Genomic DNA, 16,135 nt, shown 5'->3' with positions numbered 1-16,135 from the left:
AGCCAGGCACAGTGGCACATGCCTGTAATCCCAGCTACTTGGGAGGCTGAGGCAAGAGGATCACTTGAGACCGGAGTTCAAATTCAGCCTGGGCAATAAAGTGAGATCTCACCTCTGAAAAAAGAAAAAAATAATGAGCAAAAAATGGTACAGCCACTTTGGAAACAGTTTGGCATTTCTTCAAAAAACTTTTTTTCTTTTTTTGAGACAGAGTCTCACACTGTCGCCCAGGCTGGAGTGCAGTGGTGCGATCTCGGCTCTGCCTCCTGGATTCACACCATTCTCCTGCCTCAGCCTCCCGAGTAGCTGGGACTACAGGTGCCCGCCACCATGTCCGGCTAATTTTTTTGTATTTTTAGTAGAGACGGGGTTTCACCGTGGCACCCGCCACCAAGCCTGGCTAATTTTTTGTATTTTTAGTAGAGACGGGGTTTCACCGTGTTAGCCAGGATGGTCTCAATCTCCTGACCTTGTGATCCACCCACCTCGGCCTCCCAAAGTGCTGGGATTACAGGCGTGAGCTAACGTGCCCGGCCGCTGTTGACTAATTTTTAAGAGATGTGGAAGTGTTCTATGTTTTCTTCCCACTCCATAGCGCCAACATTGTTGACTATTATGAATTTGGCTATTAAGTGATGCCAACAATATTTGATGAAAAAAGATATAGTAGTATAGTGAAGAGGAAGCTGAAAGAAACATCATTGTGAAAAAGGCCAATTTCTCAACATAAAAATAAAATATTTTTCAAAGTAAGAACATTTAAGAACAGAATCAATAACTTTAGCCTATTCTCATTTTACTCTATTTACGTTTTAAACGATATGCATGTGATTCTTTAGAAACTTACTAAAAAGTTCGTAGGCGGGGAGACTGTGATCCGGTAGTGGAAAAGTCTGCCAGCATTGTTGGTCATAGGACGACAGGGCTTGATGGCCTGACGGGAAAAAAACGAAAATCAGTTTACAAGTAAAGCAAGAGTATTTTTACTTAAAAATATATTGTATTTCCTAGATTCACATCTAACAAAAGAGGTTTTATGTCTGTTCCTTCACAGACTGGTAGGAAAGAACAGTATTGGCTTTGCCATACCTAGACCAATAAAAAAGGGCTGGCCATGCTCCAGCTCTCAGCCGCTTCCTCAGGTGCTGGTGAAGCAAGGATGACCAATAAGGCCGTAAATGTCTGAGGTTTTGGGGCCTCCAAAATACTGTGAACTTGGTAAATGAGCAATTATCATCCATGAGGGTACCAGGGAGACACCCGCTGGACTGCTAGTACACATGGGGGGCCTTGATGAAGACTTGGTGTTCTTCCATCTGGGTCGGTTTGTGAGCAGGCCACGTCAGTTGTAAGGAGGGTCTGAAGGAACTCATGAGGCTTGCCGGAGATGGGCCCATTTGGGAGTCCCCTTTATTGCAGCTGCCAGTAGAAGTAGCTCTGCCTTTGTTGCAGACAGCTGGACAGGGTCTCGTCCTGTGGGTGATGGGCCTGGGGAGGCCAAGGAGAGCGATGCCAGGTGTCAGACCTCTGGCTACAAGGTGTGAAGTTGGGGCTGGGAGAGGTGTGAGCTGCAGCTGGAAACACTTAGTTAGGTGGTTGTGTCTTGGCATTTTCCAGCATGGCAAGGGGCCACAGAGCCTGATTAACTTCGGAGACCAAGAGAGCTCGTTTGGCCTATGATGGGGCTCACCTTAAAAACAACTGTAAAGTAGGGCCAGGCACAGTGGTTCATGCCTGTAATCATAGCACTTTAGGAGGCCAAGGTGGGAGGATTGCTTAAGCCCAGGAGTTCAAGACCAGCCTGGGCAACAAGGCAAAACCCTGTCTTTACAAAAATTAGCCTGGTGTGGTGGTGCATGCCTGTGGTCCCAGCTACTCAGGAGGTTGAGGCAGGAGATCACTTGAGCCCAGGAGGCAGAAGTTGCAGTGAGCCAAGATTGCACAACTGCACTCCAGCCTGGGTAACAGAAGGAGACCTTGTCTCAAAACAAAAACAAAAAGAAAACCATAAACATCTGGCTGCAAGGTGGCCTATACAGGGCTCTCCCAGCGGTGCCCCAGTCCCATGGAGGTGGCAGCTGCATAAACCCACTGAAACATGCTTAAATGTTCCTTCCTGAACTTTACACCAGCTACTTTCAGCCCTTGATGGGGATGTTCATGCTGAGGTGTGCTATTCTCCAAGCCATAAACAGCCACTGCAGCAGAGGACAGGGACAGCTTATGGCTGCCCACTCTACGCCCACAGCCCCATCAAGTTGTGCTTCCTGGATAACCTTGACTGGGTGTTGAAGTCATGAGAGATCTTACCATCTTTGGAGATAGCTACCAACTGTTATATTTTTGAGTCTGTGAGTTACAGTTCACTTCCTGTGTGATACACACAGTACAGCCAGTGACAACTTTCTCACTGAGTCCCTTCATCAGGTCTTTGAGGAGGCTCTAAATTTCTGACCTTGTCAAAGGGTGAACCTCTTTGCAGACTTCCACGGTGTCTGGGGCATGCCTCCTCATCTGAGCAAGTTGTGGAGGTGACAGCCACTGTCCTAACCATGACCCAGGTGGTGACTGGTAATGCCTGCAGTGCAACCAATGGTAACCCCGCGCACTCGGGATCATCATTCCACAGCTTGAAGGCCTATGGATCAGCCAGGCCAAATGATGCGACTCTGAACTGAGCCCATGTGACTGGGGTACGTGGCACCCAGCAGGCATCTGAGGGTGGAACACATCCCTGGAGAAGCTGCGCAGTCCCATCAGGAGTGCAGAGGGGATAATGTGCCCTTCAGTGATTGTACAGACTTGCAGGGGATCATCTTCTAATTCCCCCACTGGCAGACGACAACAGAGAGGCTTTCTGCAGATAAACCTGACCTAAGACTTCCTGGCCTATGGTGTCACAATCCCAGGATCCTTCAGGCCGAGATGCTCCTCTGGCACAGCAAGGGCTGGAGACACACCAGCCGGCAGTCAGCTCTTGAAGCCAAGGGCATCCCTGACATCCAGACAGTCCTCCTCCACTTGGGAGCCTATGGGCCTGGAAGGATCTTAAGAATAATTTTGGCAGGTGCCTGGTGGCAATTTCCATAGCAGAGGTACAAAGTGCACACAGAAGGTAGCAATTGGCCAGAAAGCAGAATAAAAACTGCCAGACCCACTGTGGAACAGTCCATAGGGCTCACCCAATAGCTGGATCAGAGATAGCTCCCATTCACTCTGTCATGATTCTCTCATAGAAATGAGTGCCATTACTCACCTGCTTATGCAAATCCCATCACCATCCCCAGCTGTCATGTTGGTGGCTGGCGTGTTTTGAGTGGACCTAACTAACCAGCTCTTTCAGGAGGGACTCCTCCCTTTCCATCTGATTCTCCTCAAAGATAAGTCTTAGTCATCAACCGATGCTCAAGCAGTTTATTCTGCTTATTCTCTTACATGACCGACAGCAGACGCAGGCCAGATATAGCCAGGGAGTTAGATGACCAAGTCACCAGGAGGGTCTTCATCCAGAGACCATTCTCAAGTTTGGAGGATCCTTTTCCTTTGCTTATACCTGTATTCAGTCCAGGTCAGTTACCAGGTGTCTCTTTTCTAAAAGGAGTTTAAAGTATTCTTGTAAGGGGAAACTTTGTTTTAAGACTTATGAAAGCTGCATCTGTGCCTAGGTGGCCTTGTCTCCTGGAAATCTCCAGGCTAGGTTGTAGACTGCTGACACAGGCTGACACGGACAACACTGCTGACATGGAGTATCATCCCTGTGAGACACCTGAATGAAGGTATGGCTACCCTTAATCTTACAGCCACAATATGCCACTTACAGTATACTCCAGAAGGGGTTCAGACTACAAGATTTAAGGATCTTTCTAGATCTAGAATCCTATGACCATCTTCCTTTTACTTGTAAAATAACACAATAACTGACCTTTGGTTATACTTATGAATAAACTGAAAAAAAAAAAGTGGGGAAATTAATCTGAGAACTAACAGCAGTAATTGTTAATAGGAAATTTAAAAAGCTAGAAGGAATAAATATGCTGAGTAAAAATCAAAAAGGTCAGAAATGAAGAAAGCATGAGAGGTGGTGGAACAGAATATGCATGGATCTTAAGATGGGAAAAGGCTGGCCAGGCACGGTGGCTCATGCCTGTAATCCCAGCACTTTGGGAGGCCAAGGTGGGCAGATCGCCTGAGGTCGGGAGTTCAAGACCAGCCTGACCAACATGGAGAAACCCCGTCTCTACTAAAAATACAAAATTAGCCAGGCGTGGTGACGCATGCCTGCAGTCCCAGCTACTTGGGAAGCTGAGGCAGGAGAATCACTTGAACCCGGGAGGTGGAGGTTGCAGTGAGCCGAGACCACACCATTTCACTCCAGCCTGGGCAACAAGAACAAAACTCCATGTCAAAAAAAAAAAAAAAAAAAAAGACGGGAAAAGGCGAACAAAGGCAGCAAAAGAAGTGTGCTGTGACAGCATCAGTTGTGATGGCATCACTGGGTGCACCTGTGATAGACATGGTGCTGTGCACACAGACCCACGTTCAAGGAGGGACTTGCTGCCTGGCTGTGGAGGGCACAGACAGCAGGGAGCTTCCAGCTATAAGCTCCTTCAGGATCTCTCTCCACTGCAGATCTCCCTCCTCTGACCTCAGGCATGGCCCACATCAGGTCCTGAGCAAGGCAGAGGTATAAAGGCCCAGCCATTTCAGCCTAGCTCAAATGGGCAATATGCATTCCACAGATCACCCCCAGGCTGAATGCAGCTTTGATGGGCCTCACTCACAGTTCAGCCAATCCTTCTGTCCAATCCTGCTTCCACCCTCTTCCTTTCACAGGTGTTGATTCCTAATAAACACCATGCACCCAAAACTCCATCTTGGCATCCGCTTCTAGAGAACCCAAGATGAGGCTGTTGGTACTAGGAGTGACCCAAGAAAACAGCAAATAAGATGGTGTTTTGGAGCTCAATCACCTCCCAACAAGCAATGAAGACGCCATCACTGGTGGTAAGTGGAACACAGACAGCCCCTTGGCACCAGATGGCAGGGCAACTAAACTTTAAAGATGGTGAATTAGAAGCTGTACACTGGAAGCAGGCCAAACACCCAGGTGTTTAAGACTGTGGAGAAAATGGTAGCTACACGAACAATGGCTATGATCCTTCAGGGATGGAGGACTGTCGCTAAGCACCAGTGATGCTCTACCACAGTCCCCAAACCTTAGTCTACCCAGAAATCACCTGGAGGGCTGGTTAAATCTCAGACTGCTTGTTCCCCACTCCCGGTTTCTGATTCAGTGGCTGGGATGGGCTGAGAATCTGCCTTTCTAACAAGTTCCCAGGTGAAGCTTGTATGAGTCTCAGCTGGGAGCCTTAACTTAGAGAACCACTGCACTATAGAAGTATAACAGCAGAGGAGGAGAAAAGACAATTAGAAACCAGATGTGAAAGCCAGAAGAAACTCTCACTACCTACAGTGGGAGGTCACAGAAAGGCAGGACCAAGCCTAAGGCTTACCTGTGAGAGTGGCCAAGCCTCAAAGACAATTAGCCACAGTCAGGGCCCAGGAAACCTGAAATGGGGACATTAAGGTTTTGACTCCCCAGGTTCCTCTATATCATCTGACTGCAGAGATGGCACATCCCTCCCAATTAAGAGCAACCACTCACTTGTGCCAGAAGATAATGGAAGAACTCGCAGGGCAACACTATCCCCCCTCACGCACCCCTCAACCAGTCTCCCCTCCTGGACAACACCTACAATTGGGGTCATTTCAGGGCCCCAACTGGTGAGGTGCTAGAAGGAAACAGATTATATTTCAAAAGAATTGCAGGAACTAACTAGCATGTGGCAACAGCCAGAGAAGTCTGCAGAGGACCTGATGCTGAGAGCGCTTGATCAACAGGGCCAGAACATAAAATTGTTTAGAGAAGAGTAGATTGACTTGGGGGCACTCAGGATACAACAACACCAGGGTATGTTGAGAACTCCCTACTAGCATGGCTCCTAAAAGCATGAAGAAGCAACGGCCCATGCTGAGCAAAGCTGAAATACCAGAATTGCCGTGGTAGACAGTGGAGGAAGGAATTCAAGGACTCAAGGAAGAATGGATAAAGTATCTACGGCTGGAAAATATGCCAAATAATCGTGTTGCATGGGAAGCCCCAGAGGACACACCAAAACGAATGTGCAGGTAACAGGAGCACAAACATCATCAGGAAGATCAGTGGTAGCCTCCTCTGCAGGCCAGGGCTGACCACAAAAGTGGTCAGAGAGCAGAGCTCACCAGCAGTAATAAGGATGACAGAATCCTGAAACAAGAGATGCCAGGTGATAGGACTAAGTGCTGGAAACCATGCCAAAGTGGCAGCCAAGGGGGTCTGACCCACAAAGAGTCATGGAGATAGTTAATAGAACATGGTATCCTTGGGTACAAAATAAGTGGGTAACCAATAAGAGTACTACTTAGTTTGTACAAACACAAGAAACCAAGAATGGATAACCAAGAGACTGAAGGCAGGTCATTCCAATAAATAGTCACACTATTCCTTGCCCAGTTCCAGACGTGATCACGTTTTTTGGACTGAAATCCACTGACTGACGAGGTGGCCAGATCCCAGAAGGAAGGATCCTGTAACAAAATAATAACCCTGTCATTCCCCAAACGGGCTTATGGCCATTTACCTGGGGAGCTGTACACGGGGAAAAGAGGAATAACAGACAATTCAAGCCATGTTAGATGCAGTATCTGAATCATCGTTGATACTTGGAGACTGGATACATCACTGTGGTGCCCCAGTTAGAGTAGAGCATATGAGGCCAAGGTAATAAATGGATCTTGGTCAAGTTCTGACTTACAGTGGGTCTACTGAATCACAGATCTACCCAGTGGCCCTTTCCCTGGTCCTTGAATGTACCACTAGAATTGACATTCTTGGCAGACCCAATGTGCTACTCGACACTGGGTCCTTGACATGTGGAATAAGAGCTATCCTAATGGGAAAGCCAAGCAGAAACGAAATTACCACCACCCCCGTCAACCCAGGCATCAAAACCAATATTGCACTGTGGGGATGGAAGAGGTCAGTGCCACCCTTAAGGATCTGAAGGATATAGGGGAGATGGTACCGGTCCTATCTCCGATTAATTCACCTGTCTGGCCCCTGAAGATCCTGAAGGATGACTGCAAACTACCACAAACTCAACCAAGCAGGAGCTCTGATTGTAGCTGCCAGGCCAGGTGTTGCAGTTTAGCTGGAGCAGATATAAAGTATATGGCAAATGATTTGGTGAATGGGTTATTTTCTATCCCAATCAGAAATGAGGATCAGAATGGTTCACAGACATTTATAGTTTTGCCCCAGGGCTGTGTCACTCATAATACCGAAGAGCTCCTGATGGTCGGGGCATGCTGCAGAACCTCACACTGCTCCATTACACCTCTGACATGATTATGATCAGGCTAGAGACCTCAGTAAGATGCATGCACCACAGTGGATGTGAGATAAACCCTACAAAGATTCAGGGGCCTGCTGCAGCCACAGTTTTTAGGAGTCCAGTGGTCTGGGGAATGCCAAGACATCTCCTCCAAAGTAAAAGACAATTATTATATCTTCCACCTCCTACAGTGAAGAAAGCACAACACCTAGTGGGCCTTTTCAGGCTCAGGAGGCAAGAGAATGCACATTTAGAAACACTGCTCCAACCCGCTTACAGAGTGGCGCAAACGGCATCAACAGCTGCCCGCACTGAGGACAGCCCATGTGAGAAATGGCCTCAGCTGTTCCAGGCTAGAGTACAAGCAGCCCTGCTGCTGGGGCCGTATGTTTTGGCAGATCCTACAGTGTTGGTGGGAAAAGATGCCAAAAGGAATCTGTGGCAGGCCACATTGGGAGAATCACAATGCTGGTCCCTGACGTTCTGGAGCAAGACCTGCCATTTATAGTGAAGAATTATGTGCCTTTGAAAAAATACTCCAGATGTGCTACTGGGCCCTGATAGATATATAAGGCCTGGCCAAGAGATACCAGATACACACCAGATACACATGTGGCCAGAACCACCCATCATAGGGTAAATTCTGTCAGTCCCACCAGGCAATACAGCATCAGCAACAATCCGTCATAAGGCAGGAGTGGTACTGCCAGAGTCAAGCATACCCAGGAGCCAGGAGCACAAACAAGCTGCCTGGGCAGGTGGCCCGGATCCCCACAGTTCCACCACTGTTGCACCAGCTCCCCTCCCTCAGCTGATGACTAAGGATGTATGGATGAAAGCAGAGGAAAAAGCCCAAGCTTGGTTTACAAATGGGTCAGTTGGCAAGAGTGGGTGAGCTGAAAACAGACGGCACTACAGCCTCACTCTGGGATGGCTCTGAGAGACAGCGCTGTGGGGAAATCTCTCCCAGGGGGTGGAGTTTCAGGCAGTGTATTGGGTCATCCACTTTGTGTGGAAAGAGAAGTGGCCTGAAGTTAGAATACAGATGGACTCCTGGGCAGAAGCGAGTGGCCATGCTGGCTGTCAGGGGCCTAGAAGAAGAAAGATTGGAAGATGATGGATGAGAAGGTCTTGGGGTAGAGACTTGAAGGTGGACAAATGGAAGGGAGCATGACGAGCTCTATCTCACACATGGAGGTCCGTCAGACAGCACCACCATGCAAGAGGTACCAAGCAGACAAAATGACTGGGGCACTTGGTGTCAGCCACCTTCTGTCCTTAGCCACCCCAGAGCGACAGGAGGGGCACATGAATGAAGTGACCACAGTAGCAGAGAGGAGGCTTCACATGAGCCCAATAGCACGGACCCCGCTTATCAAGCCTAAGCTATATAATTAAGCTAACTTCCGCTGCCAAATATCCAACTAGCCAGATACAACGACCCATGCTGAGCCCCCAAAATGGGACCATTCCTCCAGGAGACCAAACTGTCACCTGCCTTTCCTGCCTACAGGTCCCTAGCTGGCACCACTGCCCATCTAGTCTCCCTTCAAGGAAGGGCCTGCTGTCCAAATGTGCACTGTGTAGTCAGCACACAGCCTGTAGCTATTGGCTCCTTCAGGGTCAGCCACAGCTGCAGAACCCCCTCTCCCAAGGTCGTGCCCTTCCTGGGGTACTTTGCCTTGGGGACTGAGAGAGATGGGGGTATGACAGCCATTCCAGCACAACACACAAAAATTCTGACAAGCCAGGCCTGATCAGACCCACATCACAGGTGAATAGTTCCCACCTCTGCTCTTTTCCTGTCACAGGTGTTGATCCCTCATCAACGTCTCAGAGCTCCCAACCTGAGGCATGTGCACAAACGCTCACAAGATGCCACCTTGTCCCACAAATTCCTCGCTACACTTGCCAACTTTCAAAGACAAATGAGCAGAAGTGATGCAAGTATTTCAAATTATCAGGCACCATCTCATAGTCTTTATTCCCATTATTGTTGAGCCCTCAAACAAGTTTTAAATAGAAATTAATGTTTTACGTATACTATGTTTAAATATAATGTGCTGAATTATAAAGTGAGGATCCTGGGATTAATAAAAATAGCTTACAAAAATAAAAGATAAAGGGAACAAATGAGGGACAATAATTGAAAGGGATAGTTATATATGACTCTACAATGCAAAAGTGTTCTACCTATTCAGTTACACTTATTTAGAGGGTCCCTGATAAACCAAGGGCGGAGACGCAGGTAAAATAGTCAATATATATTCAGTTTGGTAGAAAGGACAGACTACCAGAGAGAGAAGACATGCGCTTCAGAGCACTTTAGTAAGAGCGTCGCTCCAGGGCCACTCATAGCCACTTATGATGGAACATAAAACTATAATATGTACAGCTGAAGAATACTTAAAATGGGAAACACGTATCAAATACACCACGCCTATTTTAAATAATCAAACTACTAAAACTTTTGTTAAAGTTTCCTTGAGAACATTCCTCACTCCGCCCCCAAAACCCAAGTGCTTTCCTCTGCAATTATCAGTAACAGAGACTATTAGGGAATATGAAGAGAATTTTGATGGTATTATTTCATTTATGGGGGACAGAACAGCAACAACATCTGTCTACTTCTGGCTTCTCGGCATTTACAAACATAATAACCCAAACCAGTTACCTCTTCTCCAGGATAAATGCTGTGCCTAATTCCTGTGCGTCTTGCCTTTGCGCTGCATTTGCAGAGTGGTCCATCATTCATCTGTCAGAAACACAATGTAATTCGTTTTTATTGGAGGGAAAAATCCACACCATGCACAGTGATGCCTCCGAAAATGTGTGGGTTTTAATGTCATGAGCACTGAAGCTCTGAGAGGCTGTCACGGTTAGAAGATTAAACGGATGTTCCAAAACCAATAAAGCTGCAAACTGTCTATATTGTCTGATAAAGGGAAACCGTGTGACAACACGGCATTCCCAAGTTATTTGTGCAGCCGCGCAGAAAATACCAATGTCAGCACACTGTTTGCCCCCATCTTCTTCTACCAATTCCCAGGACACTTTGTTTCCCTATTTCTTATCTCAAGAAAAATGACTCTTTCACAAAAGCAAATTTTATATCCTGGAGGAACACATAGAGTATTTTGAAGGTGACCTGCGGATTCAGTGTTTCGAAAAGAGAAACTGTAAGGTACCTCACTAGCAGAGAGAAGAAAATGCTACTAAAGCCAGAAAAACTTGCCACACTGGTCAGGTTAGATTACATCTCTTTCCCTGAATTTGTTTCAGTGCCACGAACTCCGCCCACAAGGCTCCATAGGCAAGCAATTCTTCAAAACCTCTGGAACGGATCAGTGCTAAGCATGGGGATGATAAAGAGCACCGGGTCCGTGTGCTCAGTGAATATCTGTTCTAGACAGGAGAACAACATATATGTGATGTGCTTCATAATTTAAAAGAAAAAAAAATCACTCGAAAGTAGGTAATGCTGGGGCTTCAAACAGATGAGATGGACAAGAAAACAAAATGGCTGCTCCACAAGAGGCACCAGCACGCATGAGAAAAGGGGAGAAGGCAGAGAGTCCACTAGACCTATCTAAATAAAATGGACCATTTATGTGGGGCAGAAGACCAAAAGAAGCAGAACTAAGATCAAAATCTGAAGGGCCTCACAAGCCAGGTTCATGAGTTCCTCTGGTATAGATGGTAATACTGAATCAAAAACAAGACCAGAGCTCAGATAGGGAAAATGAAGAAGTGGAGTTCCATTTCCCGTTTTTTGTAATAATTTAAAAATACAGGCTGGTCAGAGTGTAATGGTTTTTTACAAGTAATTGATCACAGCCAGTTACAGATTTCTTCGCTCCTTCTCCACTCCCACTGCTTCTTCACTTGACTAGCCTTAAAAGAAAAAATATACGTATACATATATACACACACACATATTTATTTAAAGTTATTGAGATTTATAACTCATTATGTCCAATTAAAATATAAAAGTCAATAAGACTTTTTGAAAAAAAAAGTATTAAAGTAAAAAGCTATACCTTTCTTTAGCCTCTTGGGAAATCTAAAGATCCAGGTGGTACAGCAGAGGAATAATATTGCTACCGAAAAGAAATATTATGTTATTATCTAAAGTAACAGCTGGCAAATAAGAGATGTAACAGGATTTCATCAAAAGTTATAACACAGCTGTGCGTAGTGGCACACGCCTGTAATCCCAGCACTTTGGGAGGCCAAGGCGGACGGATCACCTGAGGTGAAGAGTTCAAGACCAGCCTGGCCAACATGGCAAAACCCCATCTCTACTAAAAAATACAAAAATTAACTGGGCGTGATGGCGGGCGCCTGTAATCCCAGCTACTCATGAGGCTGAGGCAGGGAGAACTGTTTGAACCAGATATGTAGAGGTTGCAGCGAGCTGAGATTGTGCCACTGCACTCCAGCCTGGGCGACTGAGTGAGACTCCATCTCAAAAAAAAAAAAAAAAAAGTTATAACACACTCCTAAGGCCAGGTGCAATAGCTCATGCCTGTAATCCCAACACTTTGGGAGGCCGAGGCAGGCAGATCACTAGAGGTCAGGAGTTCGAGACCAGCCTAGCCAACATGGTGAAACCTCATCTCTACTAAAAATACAAAAGTTAGCTGGGCGTGGTGGTGCAAGCCTGTAGTCACAGCCACTGGGGAGGCTAAGGCAGGAGAATCGCTTGAACCTGGGAGGTGGAAGTTGCAGTGAGCTGAGATCACACCACTGCACTCCAACTCCAGCCTGGGCAACAGAGCAGGAGTTTTTTTGAGACTCTGTCTCAAAAAAAAAAAAAAAGACAAAAATAAAGTTATAACACACTCTTAACGCCAGTCATGACTTGTTGTGATGAAAAATATAAAAAATTAACTTAGTGCTCACTGATCTCCAGGAAAGCGGAGACATCCTACATGCTTGCCTTTTACCAAGGTCTGGGATCCTACATATTCAGCCCTTCACAAGGCTCAACTATACAGAGGACACAAAACCAGTAACACTCAACAGCATTAGAGAGACTGTTTACAAAGCACTGTTGAATTTCTGATAGAAACAGGTATCCACGGAAATCAATGTAGAGGCTTCTCGCGAAACAGGAAACAACAGTCAAGTAAAAAGACTAGAGGGTCAGGCGCAGTGGCTCACGCCTGTAATCTCAACACTTTGGGAGGCTGAGGCAGGAGGACTGCTTGAGCCTAGGAGCTTGAGACCAGCCTGGGCAACATAGGGAGACCTAATCTCTACAAATAATTTTTTAAAACTAGCCAGGCAGGCCGGGCACAGTGGCTCACGCCTGTAATCCCAGCACTTTGGAAGGCTGAGCCAGGTGGATCACCTGAGATCGGGAGTTTGAGACCAGCCTGACCAACATGGAAAAACCCTATCTCTGCTAAAAATACAAAATTGGCCAGGCATGGTGGCGCATGCCTGTAATCCCAGCTACTCAGGAGGCTGAGGCAGGAGAATCACTTGAACCCGGGAGGCAGAGGTTGCGGTGAGCCAAGATCACGCCATTGCACTCAAGCCTAGGCAATAAGAGCGAAACTCTGTCTCAAAAAAAAAAAAAAAACTATCCAGGCATAGTGGGACGCCCCTATAGTCCTAGATACTTGGGAGGCTGAAGCAGGTGAATCGCTTTGGCCTGGGAAGTCGAGGCTCCAGTGAGCCGTTACAGCGCCAGTGCACTCCAGCCAGGGCAACAGCGTGAGACCAGGTCTCAAAAAAAACAAAAACACACACACAGAAAAAAAACCCACATACGGAGGAAGTTTATTTTACGGGGGACAAAAATGTTCTAAAATTCAATTGTAGTGATAGTTGTGCAGCCCCATGAATATACTAAAAAATGCTGGATTATAAATTTGAAGTACAATTGTATCTTATGTAAATTATAACTCAACAAAGCTGTTTAAAAAGAAAACCAAGTTTTAAAATGCATTGGCAGTTCTGCAAACATTTCTGCTCAATTCCAAGAGAGTAAAAGGAACACACAAAATACATTTCTGCCAGACGTTCTATAAAAAAAAGATGGATAGCTGTCATCTAACAAGAACTAGGAGAAAAGCATTTTAATTAATATAGAATGTTATAAATTTACCCACAAAATACAAATTTTAAATTATCTTTTTATAGATATACCTTATGCTTCTTAACTTTACATGCATTAAAGATACAATTTTTGTATGTATTATGTATCTGTGTGACACAAATCTTTTTTAACAATGCTAATTTTATTACGTCTTACTTCATATTAAGACAGTAATTAAAAATAAAAATAATTATGTCCACCTATTATGTCATTAGCTCAAACATGTTTAACAAGGAAGAGAACTTGTGACTGTTACCAACTAAAAAAAAAGAAATCTTATAGGACTTATTTACTATTGCAGCAAGATAACTTCCAGGTGAACTACTTCTAAAAAGACCTCCAAGTTCTCTCTCCTCATCCTACCATGTGTCTCCTTCCATCTACTCCAAGTTTAATGAGGCAGGGCCATTACTCCTCTCCCCAACACGGAATTTACAAACATCATCAAAAATGATTCAAGGGATAGCTGCTCTGGTGCTTATGCTTTGGAACTAACCTGAAGCTAACCTTCAGGTTGTGTCTCAGGACACAACCCTGAGAGTAAAATTCAGTTTCACTACTAGGCAACATGCATCTTCTGAGCCCAGAGCAATAACCGTTATGTCTGGGTTTGCAACCTTCATAGCAAGGGCATAAAAACACGCACCTGGCCTGGATCGTTGTACCAAAGTTCATCATGAAGTCGGTCAGGGTGGGCCTTTTTGCGTTTGATTTCTGCAATAACGTCAAAAACTTCAGAGTCTGAGCTGCTAGAACAGGTGCTGTCCTCATCAGACTCACACTCGGATTCACTGGAACTCTCTAACAGGGGTTGGGAGAAAAACACAGAAATTGATGGAATTAACAAACTGTTTTTTGTTTTTTTTTTCTGAGATGGAGTCTCGCTCTGTCACCCAGGCTGGAGTGCAGTGCGCAATCTCAGCTCACTGCAAACTCCGCCTCCCGAGTCCAAGGGATTCTCCTGCCTTAGCCTCCCAAGTAGCTGGGATTACAGGCGCCTGCCACCACACCCAGCTAATTTTTGTATTTTTAGTAAAGACAGGATTTTGCCATGTTGGCCAGGCTGGTCTCGAACTCCTGACCTCAGGTGAATCGCCCGTCTCGGCCTCCTAAAGTGCCAGGATTATAGGCGTGAGCCACCGCACCTGGCCGACAAACTGGTTTTTGTGGAGACTTCCAAATGACCTAAACCTCTAAAGGTAAGAAGAGTTCTTTATTCTTCTAGAAAATACTTAAGGGCCTACTCTACACCAAATACTCTACTAAGCAACACCATTAAAAAAAATATAGCCCATAATGCTAAGTCATAATCTAGTTGGGGAAGCAAAGAAAATAAAGATCTTTAGAGAGAAAGTAAGACTTGATGAGCAATGTCAGATAAAATGAAAAACCATAGTAGTAGTATGTAGTTTAACATTCAAGCTATGTAAAGATCCATAAAAGGGCAGTTTCACTGGGATCCAGAAAGGCTGGTGATAATTTCAAAGAAGGAGCACATGTGACCCAGGCACTGCAACGGGATGGGAGAAGCATGATAAGGAGGAGAAAAGAAGAAAGGAATGAAGAGGGAGCATCGTAGGCAAAAGCGTGGAGCTAAGAACACAGTGGACTAGCTAGAGCGTGGGCCACACAGAAAAACACTGGGAGGTTAGGGGCTGGGAGTGCTGGGAATGCCACAGTGAAGGCTGGGAATGCAAGACCAAAGACTTGACATTTTTTTCCCCTCAATAACAGCAAGAGAAGATGTTAGTCCTTAAAGTGACTGAATAAAAACAGACACAGACTTATGCTAACTGAAATAAGCCAGTTACAAAAAGACAAATACTACATGATTCCACATATATGAGATACCTAAGAGTCAAATTCATAGAGAAAGAAGGTAGCATAGTAGTAATAAGGGAATGGGGGAATTGGGGTCTGGGGAGTTATTCCTTAACAGGTCCAGAGTTTCAGTTTATAAAAGGAAAACAGTTCTGGAGACTGGTTGCAAACAATGTCATGTTGAACCCTATTGAACTGTATGCTTAAAAATGGTTAAGATGGTAAATTTCATATTATGTGTATTTTACCACAATTTGAAGAAAAAAAAAAGACCTAGAAGTTAGATTAATCCTACATAGTGAGATTCCATCTCTACAAAAAGAAAAATAATTAATTTTTAAAATAAATTAATCCTATAAGAGATTAACGTAGTAGTAGCATAATAAAATCCAACATGGAGTTGTATTTACATGTACTGCATGAGATAGATGCTACTGTCATCCCTATTTTACAAATGAGAAAAATCTAAGATGGAGATGAACCTCTGGCCCAAGGTCACATATCAAGCAGGTGGTAGAGCAGGGATTCAAACCCAGGCCATCCAGCTCCCGACTCAGGTGCCTTTGCCCAGTATGGATAACTACCTCTCAGCGTGTGGGATGTAATGGAGGTGGGCAGATGACAGCCAGAGAGAACATGTAGGTAAATGCACACTGAATGTCTCATCTGTGCATGGCATTCTGTTAGGGGCTAAGGATACAAAGTGATAAAAAGCAATTTCCATCCTCAAAGATTTTACAAGCTACTTGGAACCTCAGAACATATAATGAAA

At 45.3% G+C, this 16,135-nt stretch overlaps 1 protein-coding gene across 14 annotated transcripts in view; it reads right to left on the bottom strand.

Annotated features, from left to right (window-relative positions):
* Nucleotides 1–16,135, bottom strand: part of DROSHA (drosha ribonuclease III) — a 131,200-nt gene that overhangs the window by 93,270 nt on the left and 21,795 nt on the right. For all 14 annotated transcript variants that reach the window (XM_063619899.1, XM_055245508.2, XM_063619896.1 and 11 more), the window contains 3 exons: nucleotides 14,189–14,343; nucleotides 10,108–10,188; nucleotides 848–934 (listed from right to left, as the gene is read on the bottom strand). In XM_063619899.1, coding sequence (XP_063475969.1) covers nucleotides 848–934; nucleotides 10,108–10,188; nucleotides 14,189–14,343 — 323 coding nt within the window. The remainder of the gene's footprint in view (nucleotides 1–847; nucleotides 935–10,107; nucleotides 10,189–14,188; nucleotides 14,344–16,135) is intronic.

The sequence above is a fragment of the Symphalangus syndactylus genome, chromosome 16 (assembly GCF_028878055.3).
Source record: "Symphalangus syndactylus isolate Jambi chromosome 16, NHGRI_mSymSyn1-v2.1_pri, whole genome shotgun sequence".
Taxonomy (NCBI): domain Eukaryota; kingdom Metazoa; phylum Chordata; class Mammalia; order Primates; family Hylobatidae; genus Symphalangus; species Symphalangus syndactylus.
The sequence above is the reverse complement of the archived record's forward strand: the minus strand, read 5'-3'. Positions and strand labels throughout refer to the sequence as shown.